Below are 18,961 nucleotides of genomic sequence, written 5' to 3' on the forward strand. Positions count from 1 at the left end.
GAATTACGACATCGGTGATCGAGAGCTCATGGCGGTGAAGTTGGCATTAGAGGTGTGGAGACACATGCTGGAGGGTGCCAAGGACTACGTCAACTCCTGTTCCGTATGTGCTCAAACCAAATCCCCTCGGCATGCTCCAGCAGGGAAACTCCTTCCCCTTCCCGTGCCTCAGCGTCCGTGGTCTCATCTGTCCATTGACTTTGTCACTGATCTCTCCTCCTCTGACGGTTACACCACCATTTTGGTGGTTGTGGATAGATTTTCAAAATCCTGTCGTCTCATCCCTCTCTCTCGTCTCCCTACTGCTCTCGAGGTCGCTGAGGCACTATTCCAGCAGGTCTTCCGGCATTATGGCCTTCCGGGAGGACATCGTCTCCGACCGTGGCCCCAATTCACATCACGGGTATGGAGAGCCTTTATGGAGAAACTCAGGGTCACGGTCAGCCTCACTTCCGGGTATAGGCCTCAGTCTAACGGGCAGGTGGAGAGGATGAACCAGGAGCTGGGGAGGTTCCTGAGGAGTCACTGCCAGGACCGGCAGGGAGATTCCTTCCATGGGTGGAGTTCGCCCAGAATTCGTTACGTCACTCCTCCACCAGGCTGACTCCCTTCCAATGTGTTCTGGGTTTTCAGCCGGCACTGGCTCCGTGGACCCCAGGCCAGACCGAAGCTCCTGCGGTGGATGAGTGGTATAGGCGCGCAGAAGAGGTGTGGAGCGATGCTCACGTGAGACTCCAGCACGCCGTCCACTGCCAGAATGAGCAGGCAGACCGCCACCGCAGATAGACTCCTGTGTTCCATCCTGGGAATTGTGTCTGGCTCTCTACCAGGAACCTCTCACTCCGCCTGCCATGCAAGAAGCTGAGCCCCCGGTTCGTGGGGCCGTTCAAGGTTCTCCAGAGGGTCAACGAAGTGACGTATAGGTTACAGCTTCCCAGTGACTACCGTATCTCACCCTCTTTTCATGTCTCCCATCTCAGGCCGGTGGTTCCTGGTCCCCTGGCTGATACTGTCCCCCAAGACACCCCTCCGTCCCCCCTGGATGTCGAGGGAGGTCCCGCCTATGCTGTCAGATCCCTACTGGACTCCTGACGTTGTGGGGGTCGGCTCCAGTATCTGGTGGACTGGGGGGGGGGTATGGCCCAGAGGAGCGGTGTTGGGTTCCGGTGGAGGACATTCTGGACCCCAACATCATCCGTCATTTCCATCTTCGCCGCCCAGACCGGCCCGCTCCTCGTCTTTGGGGCCGTCCCTCTGGCCAGCGTCGTCCTGCGGCTGAAGCCACGCATCCATAAAGGCTCTCCATACCCGTGATGTGTATTGGGGGCCACGGTCGGAGACGATGTCACGTCTACTCCCGCTCCTCCCCTCTGGCGTCGCCGGTTTACTAACCACCGGTCCTGGCAACCATCATTACGAGCACCTGGCATCAATCATTACACGCCCCTGTGCTTCATTATGAGGCACACCCGGACTCCATTACCTCACTCATTACCTCCCCTTTATCTGACACTCCCTTCGGTTCATTCCCCAGGCAGTATTGTTTCTGTTGTTCATGTCAAGACGCTACTCCAATGTTGTATCGTTCCATGTTGTTGGTTCTTTATTGTTCCATTCAATCTGCCATAATATAATCTAAAGTAGTCAGTATGGGTGTTTTTTTATAAGGTATATTTGTGGATTCGGAGTGGTTGCAATCCCTCGTATTCTGAGTTATGTTTGGACGTTGTGATAATAATTATGTTGATGACGTGGTGCGTGTGCTGTAGCACCCAGTCTAGACTGTGCTACATCATCTCAGAGGGGGTGCATGTATGTTGTTCTCATGTTATTGTGGACGATCGACGACAGCCTGTCCTCTCTGACACAGTAACGCATGGCTTGTGCCGTCCTGACCTACAACGAACCCTCTTGTTTGTCAGCAGTTGTTTGGCCTACTTTCATAAACAACAACACAGCCTTTTTGTTTTTCATTTCCATGAAAAAGGAAGAAAAAAGTGGAGCGGCAGCTGAAGCGTGGGGGGAGGGGGAAGTTGTGATGGAGTTTAACAACAAAAACAAAAGCGACAACAACGGCCACACCTAAAAGAATGGACAAACAGTACTCACATGAATCAAACAACAAAATGCCATTCTAACGCTGACTTAGTCAATTGTAAAGTATACTAATAGCCAGTGAATACTGAACAAAAGATAACAGGACAATGAAATAAAACAAACAACAGCTCAACAAATTGCTCCAGTATTGGTACAGTATTTCCTTTGAAGAGAACAGTTCATATCAGCAACATCAATGATAGTACATGCTACTAATATGGATGGAAGTAGACCATAACAATAACAGTGAAAAACTAAATAACAAAAAGATATATATATACACACTGTATATTAGTATAGTTGTTCTTCATGACCTTATGGACACCAACAGAAGTGTTTTCCACAGGAGACAGCAGGTCCTCAAACTGAATAAGATGTAAAGCTTGGGCCTCCCCCCCCCTTCTTTCTCTGGACAGTAAGGATGCTACAGTTTACTAATGAGAGCAGGCCATAGAGTCCTTAATTAGTCGCACACTGACACAGCACAGGCCAGCAAGGGGGGGCACACTGACACAGCGCAGACCAGCAAGGGACGACGACAACACACTGACACAGAGCAGACCAGCAAGGGACGACGACAACACACTGACACAGAGCAGACCAGCAAGGGACGACGACAACACACTGACACAGAGCAGACCAGCAAGGGACGACGACAACACACTGACACAGAGCAGACCAGCAAGGGACGACGACAACACACTGACACAGAGCAGACCAGCAAGGGACGACGACAACACACTGACACAGAGCAGACCAGCAAGGGGGGGGGGGGGGGGGCACACTGACACAGAGTAGACCAGCGGGGGGGGGGGGGGGGGGCACTGACACAACAGAGTAGACCAGCAAGGGGGGGGCACACTGACACAGAGTAGACCAGCAAGGGACGACGACAACACACTGACACAGAGCAGACCAGCAAGGGACGACGACAACACACTGACACAGAGCAGACCAGCAAGGGACGACGACAACACACTGACACAGAGTAGACCAGCAAGGGGGGGGGCACACTGACACAGAGCAGACCAGCGGGGGGGGGGGGGGGGGCGCACTGACACAGAGTAGACCAGCAAGGGGGGGGCACACTGACACAGAGTAGACCAGCGGGGGGGGGGGGGGGGCACTGACACAGAGTAGACCAGCAAGGGGGGGGCACACTGACACAGAGTAGACCAGCAAGGGGAGCGGCGGCAACACACTGACACAGAGTAGACCAGCAAGGGACGACGACAACACACTGACACAGAGCAGACCAGCAAGGGGGGGGGCACACTGACACAGAGCAGACCAGCAAGGGGGGGGGGGGGGCACACTGACACAGAGTAGACCAGCAAGGGGGGGGCACACTGACACAGAGCAGACCAGCAAGGGACGACGACAACACACTGACACAGAGCAGACCAGCAAGGGACGACGACAACACACTGACACAGAGCAGACCAGCAAGGGACGACGACAACACACTGACACAGAGTAGACCAGCAAGGGGGGGGGCACACTGACACAGAGTAGACCAGCGGGGGGGGGGGGGGGGGGGGCACTGACACAGAGTAGACCAGCAAGGGGGGGGCACACTGACACAGAGTAGACCAGCAAGGGGGGAGGGGGGGCCACACTGACACAGAGTAGACCAGCAAGGGGGGGGGGGGGGGGCACTGACACAGAGTAGACCAGCAAGGGGGGGCACACTGACACAGAGTAGACCAGCAAAGGGGGGAGGGGGGGCCACACTGACACAGAGTAGACCAGCAAGGGGGGGGGGGGGCACTGACACAGAGTAGACCAGCAAGGGGGGGGCACACTGACACAGAGTAGACCAGCAAAGGGGGGGGGCACACTGACACAGAGCAGACCAGCAAGGGGGGGGGGCACACTGACACAGAGTAGACCAGCAAGGGGGGGGGCACACTGACACAGAGCAGACCAGCACGGAGGGGGGGGGGGGGGGGCACACTGACACAGCAGCAGGCCAGCGCGGGGGGGGACGGGACACACACACTGACACAGAGTAGACCAGCAGGGACACACACACACACACACACACACACACACACACTGACACCGAGTAGACCAGCACAGGGGGGGGGGGGGGGGGGCACACTGACACAGAGTAGACCAGCATGGGGGGGGGCACACTGACACAGCACAGGCCAGCAAGGGGGATACACTAAATTCATTCCCTTTTTCTTTATCTCTGTTGAATATTTATAAAATGACGGGGAACTCCTTCAAACTAAATTGATTATCCTATAAACATGGTGTGACATTGATATTGTGTCAAGGTTAGGACATTGCCTCTGCCCACCCTGACTGAATGAAACACTTTGGCACACTTAAACAAGCAGAGGCATCATATTTGACCTGAATTATCAGCGGTCCCATAGGGGTGCAGATGGACCGGTCCCCAGAGTCAGACGTGTGTGGAATATTAACAGGGGATCATCAGTGACCAGTGGGTCAGGGGGCAGGGCTGGTAGAGTGGTGGGAAGGTAGTTCCTGAGGGGCTGGGGGAGTTGGGGACATTCCTCCAGCAGGTCTTTAATATGATCTGTCTGGACAGCCTTCCAACAGGTGCTCTGTGGACAGCCAGGCACACTTCTAGCACACAACCACCACAGCCCTGGTGAGTGTGTGTTTGTGTTGTAGGGGGTGGGACTGGGATGGTGGTCCCAGATGGGTTAATGAGGAGTTTAGCATCAGGATTACAATGCAACGGTGCCGGCTTTGGATTGAGTGGCGATTAGCCCAAACTCACACTGTCTACACACCCCCCCCCCCCCCCCCTTCTCTCCAAGTTCAACAACACCCCCACTGAGAGTCCAGGCACACAGTCAGTCAACCACCCATCCTCTACAACAGGAAAAACAACACTTGTATCTCTCCATCATCACTCCATCCCCCCTTCTCCATCACGTTCCTCCATCAGAGACACTCAGGGCTGGGGGACTAATCTGTTTGTGAAACGTGTGTCCTGCCTCTGCCCGCCTGCCCCTCCAGACCCATCCAACGGCGCCTGGCCGCCATAGGCCAAGCCCCAGCCAGCCAGGCAGGCAGGGAAAGAGAGGGAGATTGAAATGTTAAGGGCAGGGACGACAGCTCCACTAATTACATTTCCCAGGTTAATCCCTGCCAATCCCTTCATCACACTCTCCGACCAGTCCCTGCAAGGAGAGAGGGAGAAAGGGAGGCCAGGGGAACAAACAAAATGAAAACCAAAAGGAGGGGGAAAAGCAGAGTGAAATAAGGAAACAATAGATGGGAGGATGAGTGTGGTTGGAACAATTGGAACAGCGCAGGCCTATTGTATTGCATGCATGTTTCATGAAAAGCCTTTTTATAAACAAGCACTTAAACAAAACACGTAAAACAGAACACAGAAACAAACATCTGCCACTATTGACAGATATGTTAATATGACCAAACTGTTAACATGCGCATGCTAAATATCCTGAACAATAGCCATCACCCCTCATTGCATCCTATGTAATGAAATGCACAGAGCTATACATTCAATACAGACAGAATCTAAAGGATGTCCTTTAAACATCCCAAAAAAGTACTCTCCCAGCGAAGTAAATAATTCATTTTACCAACCACTGCCTTTGGTCCAACACATTTTACTGTATATTATAGCTATGTGGAATAACTGTTATAATTGTTATTCCTAACCTGCCATCTGTGTCTGACCTGGTCCCAGCCAGGAGTGTGAGGCCCTGCACCCTGCCCACTGAGATGGGCCTTGGCCCCCTCATTCTCCCAGCATTCATTACTCATAAGTGGTCCTATGTCTGACCCTATGCCTCCCAACACAGGGGGGAATAGACATACTGAGGAAGGTGTTTTTGGTAACCCTATCACCTCTTATAAGAGGTGTAAAATGAGCATCTTTGTTTCAAATATGATAAAATAAAATGCTTTGGTCGCATACACATGTTCAGCAGATGTTATTGCGGGTGTAACGAAATGCTTGTGTTCCTAGCTCCAACAGTGCAGTAATATCTGACAATTCAAACAATACACACAAGCCAAAAAGTAAACTAATGGAATTAAGAAATATTGAAATATTAGGACGAGCAATGTCGCAGTCCAGAATTAATATATATATGATGGGATGTATAGACATTATGGACAGTATGTGTATAGAATATGTAAACTCAGCAAAAAGAAACGTCCCTTTTTCAGAACCCTGTCTTTCAAAGATAATTCATAAAAATCCAAATAACTTCACAGATCTTCATTGTAAAACTGTTTCCCATGCTTGTTCAATGAACCATAAACAATTAATGAACACGCACCTGTGGAACTGTCATTAAGACACTAACAGCTTATAGACGGTAGGCAATTAAGGTCACAGTTAGGAAACTTAGGACACTAAAGAGGCCTTTCTACTGACTCTGAAAAACACAAAAATAAAGATGCCCAGGGTCCCTGCTCATCTGTGTGAATGTGCCTTAGGCATGCTGCAAGGAAGCATGAGGACTGCAGATGTGGCCAGGGCAATAAATTGCAATGTCCGTACTGTGAGACGCCTAAGACAGCGCTACAGGGAGACAGGACGAACAGCTGATCGTCCTCGCAGTGGCAAACCATGTGTAACAACACCTACACAGGATCGGTACATCCGAACATCACACCTGCAGGACAGGTACAGGATGGTAACAACAACTGCCCGAGTTACACAAGGAATGCACAATCCCTCCATCAGTGCTCAGACTGTCCGCAATAGGCTGAGAGAGGCTGGACTGAGGGCTTGTAGGTCTGTTGTAAGGCAGGTCCTCACCAGACATCACCAGCAACAATGTCACCTATGGGCCCAAACCCACCGTTACTGGACCAGACAGGACTGGCAAAAAGTGCTCTTCACTGACAAGTAGCGGTTTTCTCTCACCAGGGGTGATGGTCGGATTCGCGTTTATCGTCGAAGGAATGAGCGTGGGGCGGTGTGTCACAGCATCATCGGACTGAGCTTGTTGTCATTGCAGGCAATCTCAACGCTGTGCGTTACAGGGAAGACATCCTCCTCCCTCATGTGGTACCCTTCCTGCAGAATCATCCTGACATGACCCTCCAGCATGACAATGCCACCAGCCATACTGCTCGTTCTGTGTGTGATTTCCTGCAAGACAGGAATATCAGTGTTCTGCCATGGCCAGGGAAGAGCCTGGATCTAAATCCCATTGAGCACGTCTGGGTCCTGTTGGATCGGAGGGTGAGGGCTAGGGCCATCCCCCCCAGAAATGTCCGGGAACTTGCAGGTGCCTTGGTGGAAGAGTGGGGTAACATCTCACAGCAAGAACTGGCAAATCTGGTGCAGTCCATGAGGAGGAGATGCACTGCAGTATTTAATGCAGCTGGTGGCCACACCAGATACTGACTGTTACTTTTGATTTTGACCCCCCCCCCCCCCCCCCCTTTGTTCAGGTACACATTATTACATTTCTGTTAGTCACATGTCTGTGGAACTTGTTTAGATTGTCTCAGTTGTTGAATCTTATGTTCATACAAATATTTACACATGTTAAGTTTGCTGAAAATAAATGCAGTTGACAGTGAGAGGACGTTTCTTTTTTTGCAGAGTTTAGCATATCTGAAGAATACGTAGGATAGAACAGTACATGTACAGCAATAGTTGAATAGGATGGCCTTCACTAGAATACAGTATACACACATATGAAATGGGTAAAACAGTATGTAAACATTATTAAAAAGTGACCAGTGTTCCATTATTAAAGTGACCATTGTTCTATGTCTACGTACACTACCATTCAAAAGTTTAGGGTCACTTAGAAATGTCCTTGTTTTTGAAAGAAAAGCACCTTTTTTGTCCATTAAAATAACATCAAATTGATCAGAAATACAGTGTAGACATTGTTAATGTTGTAAATTACTACTGTAGCTGGAAACATCAGATTTTCTTAATCAAATATCTACATAGGCGTACAGAGGCCCATTATCAGCAACCATCACTCCTGTGGTCCAATAGCACGTTGTGTTAGCTAATCCAAGTTCATCATTTTAAAAGGCTAATTGATCATTAGACACTCTAATGTACCAGTCCTCTTGCTCAGTTGTTGCCCGGGGCCTCCCACTCCTCTTTCTATTCTGGTTAGAGACATTTTGCACTGTTCTGTGAAGGGAGTAGTACACAGCATTGTATGATATCTTCAGTTTCTTGGCAATTTCTCGCATGGAACAGCCTTCATTTCTCAGAACAAGAATAGACTGACGAGTTTCAGAAGAAAGTTCTTTGTCTCTGGCCATTTTGAGCCTGTAATCGAACCCACAAATGCTGATGCTCCAGATACTCAACTAGTCTAAAGAATGCCAGTTTTATTGCTTCTTTAATCAAAACAACAGTTTTCAGCTGTGCTAACATAATATCAAAAGCATTTTCTAATGACCAATTAGCCTTTTAAAATGATAAACTTGGATTAGCTAACACAACGTGCCATTGGAACACAGGAGTGATGTTTGCTGATAATGGGCATCTGTATGCCTATGTTGTTATTCCATTTTTTTCAAAAATCAGCCTATATAGATATTGCATTAAAACAATCGTCCGTTTCCAGCCACTGGGGCCAAGCTTCCTGCCATCCAGGACCTCTTTACCAAGCGGTGTCAGAGGAAGGCCCTAAAAATTGTCAAAGACTCCAGCCACCCTAGTCATAGACTGTTCTCTCTGCTACCGCACGGTAAGCAGTACCAGAGCTCCAAGTCGAGGTCCAAATGGCTTCTTAACAGCTTCTACCCCCAAGCCATAATACTCCTGAACATCTAATCAAAGGGCTACCCAGACTCCTCTTTTACGCTGCTGCTACTCTCTGTTTATTATCTATGCATACTCACTTTAACTCTACCTACATGTACATATTATCTCAATTACCTCGACTAAAAGGTGTCCCTGCACATTGAATCTGTATTGGTACCTCCTGTATATAGCCTCGCTTGTTATTTTACTTCTGCCTTTTAATTAATGGACTGAACTATCAAGTGTCAGTCAATCAGGGCAATAATCTCCAGACCCAGAGCAGAGGGCCTGACCTCTGAGGACCAGGAGCTGGGCTGTCAGAACAGCCAGTCTACAGACAGACCACCCCGCTCTGGCCTCTTCATGTCAGCATGTCTACGGGACATCCTGTACTATAACCCTTGTCTTACACTCATGTCTTACTCCTGTGACCAATAGCGTGGCAGCAGGGCGATGGAATGAGTACTTCACCACACCCATCAAGATGCACAAAATCCTGTTCTCAGTATATTGTACTTAAGATGAAATTCATGTTGTACTGTTTAACCCTCCTGCTGTGTTCCAGTCGAATTGGACCAATTGACAAGTTCTCTCTCTGAAAAATGTAGTTCATTTAATCTGATTGTCATAAGGTTCCATGACTTTGTCCACACAGGGCATCTGAACACACAAAATACACTGATGATTTTCATGAAATTTTGGCTGTTTTATTTAACTTGTGTACATCTGTGGTGTTCCCGGTCAAAAATAACAGGTCATTAGAAATGAATGGGTCTCTCTCTCTCTCACACACACACACACACACACACACACACACACACACACACACACACACACACACACACACACACACACACACACACACACACACACACACACACACACACACACACACACACACACCTCACTCCCCTTCTTGGCTTCCAAGGCAACTTCTTGTCTTCTGTGGATGTGATGAGTTAGAGAAAATGTGGTGTTTAATACAGTGTGGGTGTGATGTGGTGTTTAATACAGTGTGGGTGTGATGTGGTGTTTAATACAGTGTGGGTGTGGTGTTTAATACAGTGTGGGTGTGATGTGGTGTTTAATACAGTGTGGGTGTGATGTGGTGTTTAATACAGTGTGGGTGTGGTGTGGTGTTTAATACAGTGTGGGTGTGGTGTGGTGTTTAATACAGTGTGGGTGTGATGTGGTGTTTAATACAGTGTGGGTGTGGTGTTTTATACAGTGTTGGTGTGGTGTTTTATACAGTGTGGGTGTGGTGTGGTGTTTAATACAGCGTGGGTGTGGTGTGGTGTTTTATACAGTGTGGGTGTGGTGTGGTGTTTTATACAGTGTGGGTGTGATGTGGTGTTTAATACAGTGTGGGCGTGGTGTTTTATACAGTGTGGGTGTGGTGTGGTGTTTTATACAGTGTGGGTGTGGTGTGGTGTTTAATACAGTGTGGGTGTGGTGTTTTATACAGTGTTGGTGTGGTGTTTTATACAGTGTGGGTGTGGTGTGGTGTTTAATACAGCGTGGGTGTGGTGTGGTGTTTTATACAGTGTGGGTGTGGTGTGGTGTTTTATACAGTGTGGGTGTGGTGTGGTGTTTTATACAGTGTGGGTGTGGTGTGGTGTTTAATACAGTGTGGGTGTGGTGTGGTGTTTTATACAGTGTGGGTGTGGTGTGGTGTTTTATACAGTGTGGGTGTGGTGTGGTGTTTTATACAGTGTGGGTGTGGTGTGGTGTTTAATACAGTGTGGGTGTGGTGTGGTGTTTAATACAGTGTGGGTGTGGTGTGGTGTTTTATACAGTGTGGGTGTGGTGTGGTGTTTTATACAGTGTGGGTGTGGTGTGGTGTTTAATACAGTGTGGGTGTGGTGTGGTGTTTTATACAGTGTGGGTGTGGTGTGGTGTTTTATACAGTGTGGGTGTGGTGTTTTATACAGTGTGGGTGTGCTGCGTCACAGCCAGCATGCGCCTGCGTTGTGGCTTCGCTCAGAGGTGTAATGCCTGATTAGGGGATTACAGGAAAGTACTTCTTTGCAGTTCTGTGAGAAACAATTATTAACATGTTGCTGTCTCTAATCCTGGATAAACACAGCTTTTCAAGAACAACAGACTCTCTTTCTTCCATTTTTGAAAATCTGCATCTAAACCCTGTAGCCACTTGAACTCCAAAGCCTAACTACTAACTAATACCAGTTAAGGAGACAGGGCAGTGGCATGGAACACTGTCATTAACTAGGTGCCGCTGATTCACTGCTCACAGCTCCTGGAGGAGAACATGGCTGACCAACAGGGGCTAGTATTTAGGGAGAAATCCACATTTAGCTTGGGGAGAGAAAGGCATTGTGTGGTGCATTGCTTGTTGAAAGGGCATTAGACTGAACATGTTCACAGCCTGTAATCTTTTATTTGTTTGTACACTTCTTTCATGTAATTTGCTTTCTAGTAATTCAGAGAATATTTTGTAAGTAATGCTGCTGGAGAAGCTGTGGATAACTGATCCAGGTAGGGAAATACTAGAATGTAGATATTTTAGAGCTGTCTGCTTGTCAGGGATGCCTTTGAAGTCTTAATATTTCCTATTGTACCTTAATAATACTTCCAATTAGTCTGATTTAACACCAGTTTAATAATACATTCTTTTTTTTGCTACTTCCAAGCAGGTGCAGAGGGCACTCGACATACACACCTTAGCCAGAATGTTCAAACAACACACACACACAAAGTTAACAGATTTCCATCCAAAGTTATTTGCATGTACAGTAGGAGTATTGTAAGCTAGCAGTAGAAGACAGTTCCAGGGCTTAAAGACAGTTATTGGGGCAAAATACATATTTGAAATGTTATTTAATCACAATCAACATAATCATTTATTATCAACATTACCTCCCTGTTGAGGAGAACCATACCCTCTGAGCTCCCCAAGGGGTTCCATCTCCCTATTGTCCGGTCCACAGAGCCCAGTGCAGGCCAGGGGGAGCAGGGCTCAGCCTGTCCCTGAGGTCTAAGGTTGGTGGTGGTGGTAGTGGGTGGGATTGATGTGGTGCTGGTGCCCATCTGGCAGGGCAGGGTTTAGCCCTAATCCCAGAGCTCCTCGGCAGGGGAGCCCCAGGCTGCTGATCAGAACCCCCCATTGGTCCCTATTCATTCCTCTCCTACTACTCAGCACACACATAGCCTGCTGTAGAAACCAGAGAAAAACAACAAGTCTTCAACTGCTGGACATTGACAAGAACACATCAGAGACATTACAATTGATATTGTACACTGTGGGAAATGTTAATATTTTAATTGACACAGGAAACGTCATCTTAGCCTACACACATCATACACTGAGTGTGCAAAACATTAGGAACACCTTCATAATATTGAGTTGCACCCCCTTTTGCCCTCAGAACAGCCTCAAATCGTCGGGGCTTGGATTCTACAAGGTGTCAAAAGCGTTCCACAGGGATGCTGGCCCATGTTGACTCCAATGCTTCCCACAGTTGTGTCAAGTTTGCTGCATGTCCTTTGGGCATTGGACCATTCTTGATACACACGGGAAACTGTTGAGTGTGAAAAACCCGATAGCGTTGCAGTTCTTGATACACACAAACCGCTGCGCTTGGCACCTACTACCATACCTCGTTCAAAGGCACTTAAATATTTTTGTCTTTCCCATTCACCCTCTGAATGGCACACACACACTATACATGTCTCAATTGTCTCAAGGCTTAAAAATCCTTCTTTAACCTGTCTTCTCCCCTTCATCTACACTGATTGAAATGGATTTAACAAGTGACATCAGTAAGGGATCATAGCTTTCACCTGGATTCACCTGGTCGGTCTATGTCATGGAAAGAGCAGGTGTTCTTAAAGTTTTGTACACACAGGGTATATCCAGTAGACTAAACCAGTCTTGTCTGTCTGGGATTAACAGCTGTACACAGACGTAATGTGATAAACAAAAATAAAATATGATCCCAACAAACGCCGACAGGAAGAGGAGAGACATACACATCGTCACAAGCAGAGGGCACAGACTGATATTTGTGAGGCAAGTTGTAGTAACACATTTGTCACATACACAAGTAAAGACTGAGTAAATATATACACACATAATTACAAAAACAGACGGAGAGGCAAATACACAAAGACACCCAGAAGCAGTCACAAAGCCAAACACACCTAACCACAGATAATCCCCTTGACACTGGAACACACACACACACACACACACACACACACCACACACACACACACACACACACACACACACACACACACACACCATCATCATTATGTTTATCACTCCAAAACCAGCCCACCGACACCCATCACTCTAATTCCATTTGTCTGTTTAGATTCGTTTTGCTTTAATCCTCCCTTGTTTGTGCACATCTGCAAGCACTGTAGCAGCATTGAGAGAGAGGAAGAGAGAGAGAGAAACAGAGTGAGTGAGCGAGAGAGAAAGAACTGAGAGCACAGGGAGTACTTTCACTCCTGCACCTCTGGTCCCGGTACCGAGGGCTCCACCACTAGGGGTAGACAGGCATGTCTGCTAGCCCAGAGAGGAGCACCCTTTCCCAGCCACGGAGCCGCCGTCAGCCCCGCAGGCCTCGTTAATCACTGTACACAGTGAAACACCCAGTCACGCAGTCTCAAACACCAACAACATTACAGGCTTTTTACACAGTATTACGCCACATCTTATTACCCCATCCAAGTCCCTCTATTAGCTCAATTGGATAGTGGGATTTCCATTTGTAAATTGGGTGATTTTAGATTAGCTTGTCTGTATGTCAGCTGTGAAATGCCCCAATGAGACAGTGAATGATGTGACCAATCAGGCAAAAGACGTGTGTTTAGGAACAATGTGAGCTGATTTCTAATAGGGTCCCGTTGTTTTACTCTTTGCATATTTAATTACTATGAGTTGTAAATGATACACACCTGTAGTGATGTACTCCTGACGTGAAACATGTTTTAACAGGTAATTCAGGTCTTAACAGAGATTGTTTTATACTTTTACTGTATCCTCACCTACTACCAACTGCCTTATGCAGGAACATAGTCACCCGACAGAAACCAAGGGTGTGAATCACTCTTCATCCCCAGGCCTCTCATTCAGATACGGAGTGAGACTGAAGAGTGAGAGAGAGATAGAGAGAAAGAGAGGCACCCCAAGCGAGCTGAGACGCGGCAAATTATGAAAAAGCCTCTGTGTCCTAAATGGAGGCCGAGCTCTTTAATGTCGCACAAAATTAGAACCTGGGGGAGGAAGTGTGGCCTGCTTCTCGTTCTGGCCAACTCCCCACCAACCCCCCTCCCTCAGCCCCTCTCAAAGCAAACAGAGATATTATCTCATGGCCAGTGGCGCTCTGTTGTATAGGGGAAACGGAGAGACCCCTGAGAGGGTCCAGGGGCGTCCATAAAGGTGCCTAATTTGTCAGTTTACTCCTCAATTATTTAAATAGGTCTAAGAAGGGAGCGGAGAAAGGGGCTTTTTCTGCCTTTCCGTAGTAATGCGGAGATAGACCTTTCTCCACAGTAGCCATTTTCAATTATGCTCTGCACTGCTGTCTTTGATATACGAAAGTGCAGTGGTGCTGTATCAAATAAACAAATGTACACAAGATAACAATGGGAACTTAGGATACAATTCCGTTAGCCAAGTATAACTCCAAGAGGTTATTTCACATTTACTACACTGTAATACTAAAATACATATTGAAAAAACACAGACACAAAGCTGTCAGTCGAGATGTATGGCAGAGGTGTACTATGGAGACAGCGTTAAAAACCCTTTGTCCAGACATCCCCTGTGGTCCTCCATGCACCCGTCTGCCTGGGTAAAGCCCTTATCCCTCAACTACCTCTCCAACCTGGACAGAGGAACATGGCTCCTTTCCTATCAGCCAGGCACCACCAGCCCTCCATGTCCTGCTAAAGGAGCAACACAGCCAGGCAGGGCCAGGCATCTTCCAGGCTAGGGCCAGGCATCTCCCAGGTTAGGGCCAGGCATCTCCCAGGCTAGGGCCAGGCATCTCCCAGGCTAGGGCCAGGCATCTCCCAGGCTAGGGCCAGGCATCTCCCAGGCTAGGGCCAGGCATCTCCCAGGCTAGGGCCAGGCAACCCATTGGAGGTATGCGGGGGCTGGGGACAGATATTAGCAAGGGTTCAAGATTGATCCTGAAAACGTAGATGGCCAAATCTCCCAACCCCCTGACCCCTAATCCCTCCCATATCTGTCCCTAATGTTGGAGGGCTTTATTAAAGAGACGATGAGGAGGATGCTGTGGATGTGTGGTGGGGGTCGGGAGGTGACCATCACCTCCAGGCGTCTAGTGGAGGTCTAGTGGAGGCAGGTAACACGCTCTCCCTCCCTCTGTCTACATGCTTTGATGTAGGTCCCTGTTGTGAAGGATACTCATTTGTTCAACAACAAGCACTTTCAATAAGCTCAGCAGCAGCAGCAACACAAGGTCCTATGACAGCACTATATACCTAGTATTCCTACACAAAGACCTGGACAAAGTTCTCATCAACACAATGACTTAGTCCATTTAAAAACAGACAGGGACACTTACAGGCGGAGAATACACATTTTGACTTTCTGCACAACAGGAGGCAAACAAACCAACATAAAGACATATACAGTAAAGACAATGGAGAGAGCTGCCAGCACCTGTACAAACAGACTCTCTGTAAACCCACAAACACACTGTACCTGCAAGGTCTCAAACGATGGCTGTCACACACTGAGACAGACACTCATTAAGGCAATAAAAAACTCAACCTGCAAGCACGGCAATTCACACATTACAACAAAGTCATTCTCCAAGAGGAAAATAACCTATAGCGCATAACACAAAGGAACACTTTGGTCCCATACATGTTCTATTAGACTTTTGGCTTGTTGCGCATACACTAAAAAAACAACCAATGGAAACACCTTGGCTATCCCTGCTAGTCTGAGGCACTCAGGAGCCCCAGCACTACTATGGGGACACTCCACACTGTCATCTATATTTAGTTTTCTTTTGAACCTTTATTTAACTAGGAAAGTCAGTTGAGAACAAATTCTTATTTACAATGACAGCCTACCCCGGCCAAACCTGGACTCCCAATCATGGCCGGATGCCTCTTGCACTGACATGCAGTGCCTTAGACCGCTGCGCAACTCGGGAGCCCATCTATAAGACCTACGGTGCAAAACCAACCATCAACAGCCGCTGCATTAGACAAACCTACAAGTATGGATGAATAACAAGAACAATCCTGTGCTAAATATGTCAAGTTCAGTCGCGGCCATTGGCCATGATCACAGAAATGGGTGGCGTAGAGTAAACACCCTTGAAACAGGTTTCTCTGCTTAGCAAACTGATCTGCAGGGAAGTTTTTCCAGAGTGTAAGATGATACAAAATCTGTGGCCAGCTCAGTACATTATGCCTATTCCACCCCCTACCCCAACCCAACCTTCTCCATCCAGCCAGAGAGGAGATAGGCCCAGCCTCTAAAGCTGTCTTTTCAGCCCCTACTCCCGTTCGGTCTATCTGAGATGCACAGCAAGCGGAGGTGTCGCTTTTCCGCTGGCATTTCGGACAGTATCTACTTATAGATGGAGAAAAAGAGAAAAGAAAAACAGAAGGGGTATTATCAGGGAGGGATGAGAGCAGCAAAGGCATTTTGTCTTTTTATTCCGCTCCTAAGCCCTGGGCTTTGCTCCCAATCCGATTGGTCGATACGGCCAGGGATGTAAATGAAATGCAAAGAGGAATAAGGCTGGCTTCCCATCTCCAGTGTGTGCTTCCATGTCCCCCCCCCCCCCCCCTCTTTTCTGCTCTGTCGCTATTCTCTTTCTCCGGCTGTTTATAGTGTTGTCTCTCTGTCTCCCATTCACAGGCTTGCCTCTCACCCTCTCTCTGTCTCTTTCCCCCTCTCCCTCCATCCCTTCCCTCTCCCTCGCTCCCTGGCTGGGCTCACAGCTCTTATCTCCTCAGACGCCCCACATTCCAGCGTTGCCGTGGCTGCCTGCCTGCATCCGTGGTCACGGCGATTCCATGGGTTTCTACAATCCTTCGGCAGCTTGCTGATTTGGGGTGGGCAACTGACTCTCAGAGACAGGGGGCAGGAGGGAGAGACAGTGGGAGAGAGGGACGTAAGAGAGGGATGAGAGAGAGCGAGGGAGACAGGAGAGGGAGACAGATAGAGGGAGATTCAAGCAGAAGAGAGGACACGAGAAAAAGCAAATGAGTAAGGTGACAGAGCGAAAAACACAATATATTAAACAGCTGTACATTGTACTATAGATGTGCATCTCCTTTTAATACTAATTTGTCATATTTGTATAGATCAGTAAATACTTACACAAGAAATAAAATGTCTCATAGAAAAAATAAACACAGTAGAAAAAAAGTAAAGCTCTGAGAACATTTTAAGTGGAAAAATGAATCTTTATTTGAGTATTTTAATCTGTGGACAGCAGAAACAAATAGCATGTTCACAGTCAGAATGTGTAAGGTGAGCGAGGTAGAAGGTCTCTCCGAGAACAGAGGAACGAGGGAATGGAAGGTGAGCGAGGTAGAAGGTCTCTCCGAGAACAGAGGAACAAGGGAATGGAAGGTGAGCGAGGTAGAAGGTCTCTCCGAGAACAGAGGAACGAGGGAATGGAAGGTGAGCGAGGTACAAGGTCTCTCCGAGAACAGAGGAACGAGGGAAGGGAAGGGAAAGGTATAAAAAGCAGGTGAGATCGATAAAGATGTTATCAAGTGGGCTCTGCATGCCATCATGTCTCTCAGACCAGCCTCAAGGGACTGGGTCCATCTCTCTAGGAGCCTGGGTCGCGCTGCTGAGGACCCTTGCATGTCTGTGTGCAACGTCTCTGAGTGTCTGTGTTAGTGTAGCTGTGACTCTCAATGTCTGCGCGACGGAATGTCTCTGTGGAGATGAAAGCGCACCACTGTTCAGTGTGTGTGTGTGTGTGTGTGTGTGTGTGTGTGTGTGGTGTGTGTGTGTGGTGTGTTTCTGTCCTCGTGTCTGTGTATCACAGGAGGAGCACACACCTCTAAAAGCGTCCCTGGTATTGAAACATTTAATATGTCATTTAAATCCGTCAAGGATTATAGCTCTGCTGTCAAAAGGAGAAAAAAAGCTCCTTGAATCCATTTGTTTTTTAAAGGACCGTCTCAGCCGGATGGATAGTCGATGGGCAAAGGTGGTGATTTGGAGCCGGGGTCAAAGAGCCCAGAGGACAGCGTGGCACGGCACGGCACGGCACAACTCTGTCCTAGATTAAGAGCCTGCTCTAATCCTCCATTTCTGCGCACAAATTGGGTTTCCCTCAATCTCAGCCTGACCGCCCTAATGGGAGAACTAAAGCAGGAGGCCACATAATCACAACGTTAAAAGACGCGAGAGAGGCAGAGAAAGAGATACAGGTGAAATAGCAAATAAAATAATGTGTGTGTGGGAGATATGAACAGCTTGATTGGGTTCAGTCCAGGTTGCAAAAGTCATGTAACGTCCCCTGTGGAAAACATTCCTGCAGTATGAGGTGCAGTCAGGGTCCTGTTTGTCTGGACAACACCACCCCATCACAGAAAGCCTCATCACCAGCACTACCTCCACCAACACCACCTCCATAACAGGTACCATGTTGTAGCCAAGTCTTTGACAAGAGACATTTTTCATGACCTACTTCATCAAAGAATGGTGCAGGTCATCATACAAACATTTTTGCATTTACAGGTACACCTGTATCCAAACATCTCCAGAGACCCCAGTCTACTCTCCCCTTTACTGGGGGTGTTCTACCCTTGAGAAAAACCCTTAGCCCAACCACAAGAGAGGCTAGAGCACCAGCCAAAGTCCCCTGGCTGCAACACCGGAACCTCCTTTCAACCATGAAGTTGAGAGGACCTCTTCTCCGAAGAGTCTCCATGGCAGAAGTGTCCTGTAGTAACAGTACAAGCCCACTCCCAGTGTGCCCGCTCTATCTGACCGTCCCCTCCCTCAGGGGGTGCGTCTCTGCCGGAGCCTGGTCCTCTCCTGCAGCAGGTGGGAAACGGCGGTGCGGATGGCGGGGGCCTGAGAGTCCGTGGGCTCCTTGTCCAGGTACAGGCTGAAGTGCTGGATGC

At 48.2% G+C, this 18,961-nt stretch overlaps 1 protein-coding gene across 1 annotated transcript in view; it reads right to left on the minus strand.

The window, feature by feature from the left end:
* Positions 1–17,295: 17,295 nt before the first annotated feature.
* Positions 17,296–18,961, minus strand: part of tmem260 (transmembrane protein 260) — a 28,171-nt gene continuing 26,505 nt past the window's right edge. The window contains 1 exon segment of the mRNA XM_082955487.1: positions 17,296–18,960. Within this exon segment, the coding sequence (XP_082811613.1) occupies positions 18,837–18,960 (124 nt within the window). The 3' untranslated portion in view covers positions 17,296–18,836.

Source organism: Salmo salar, chromosome 09, assembly GCF_965601325.2.
Source record: "Salmo salar chromosome 09, fSalSal1, whole genome shotgun sequence".
Lineage (NCBI taxonomy): Eukaryota > Metazoa > Chordata > Actinopteri > Salmoniformes > Salmonidae > Salmo > Salmo salar.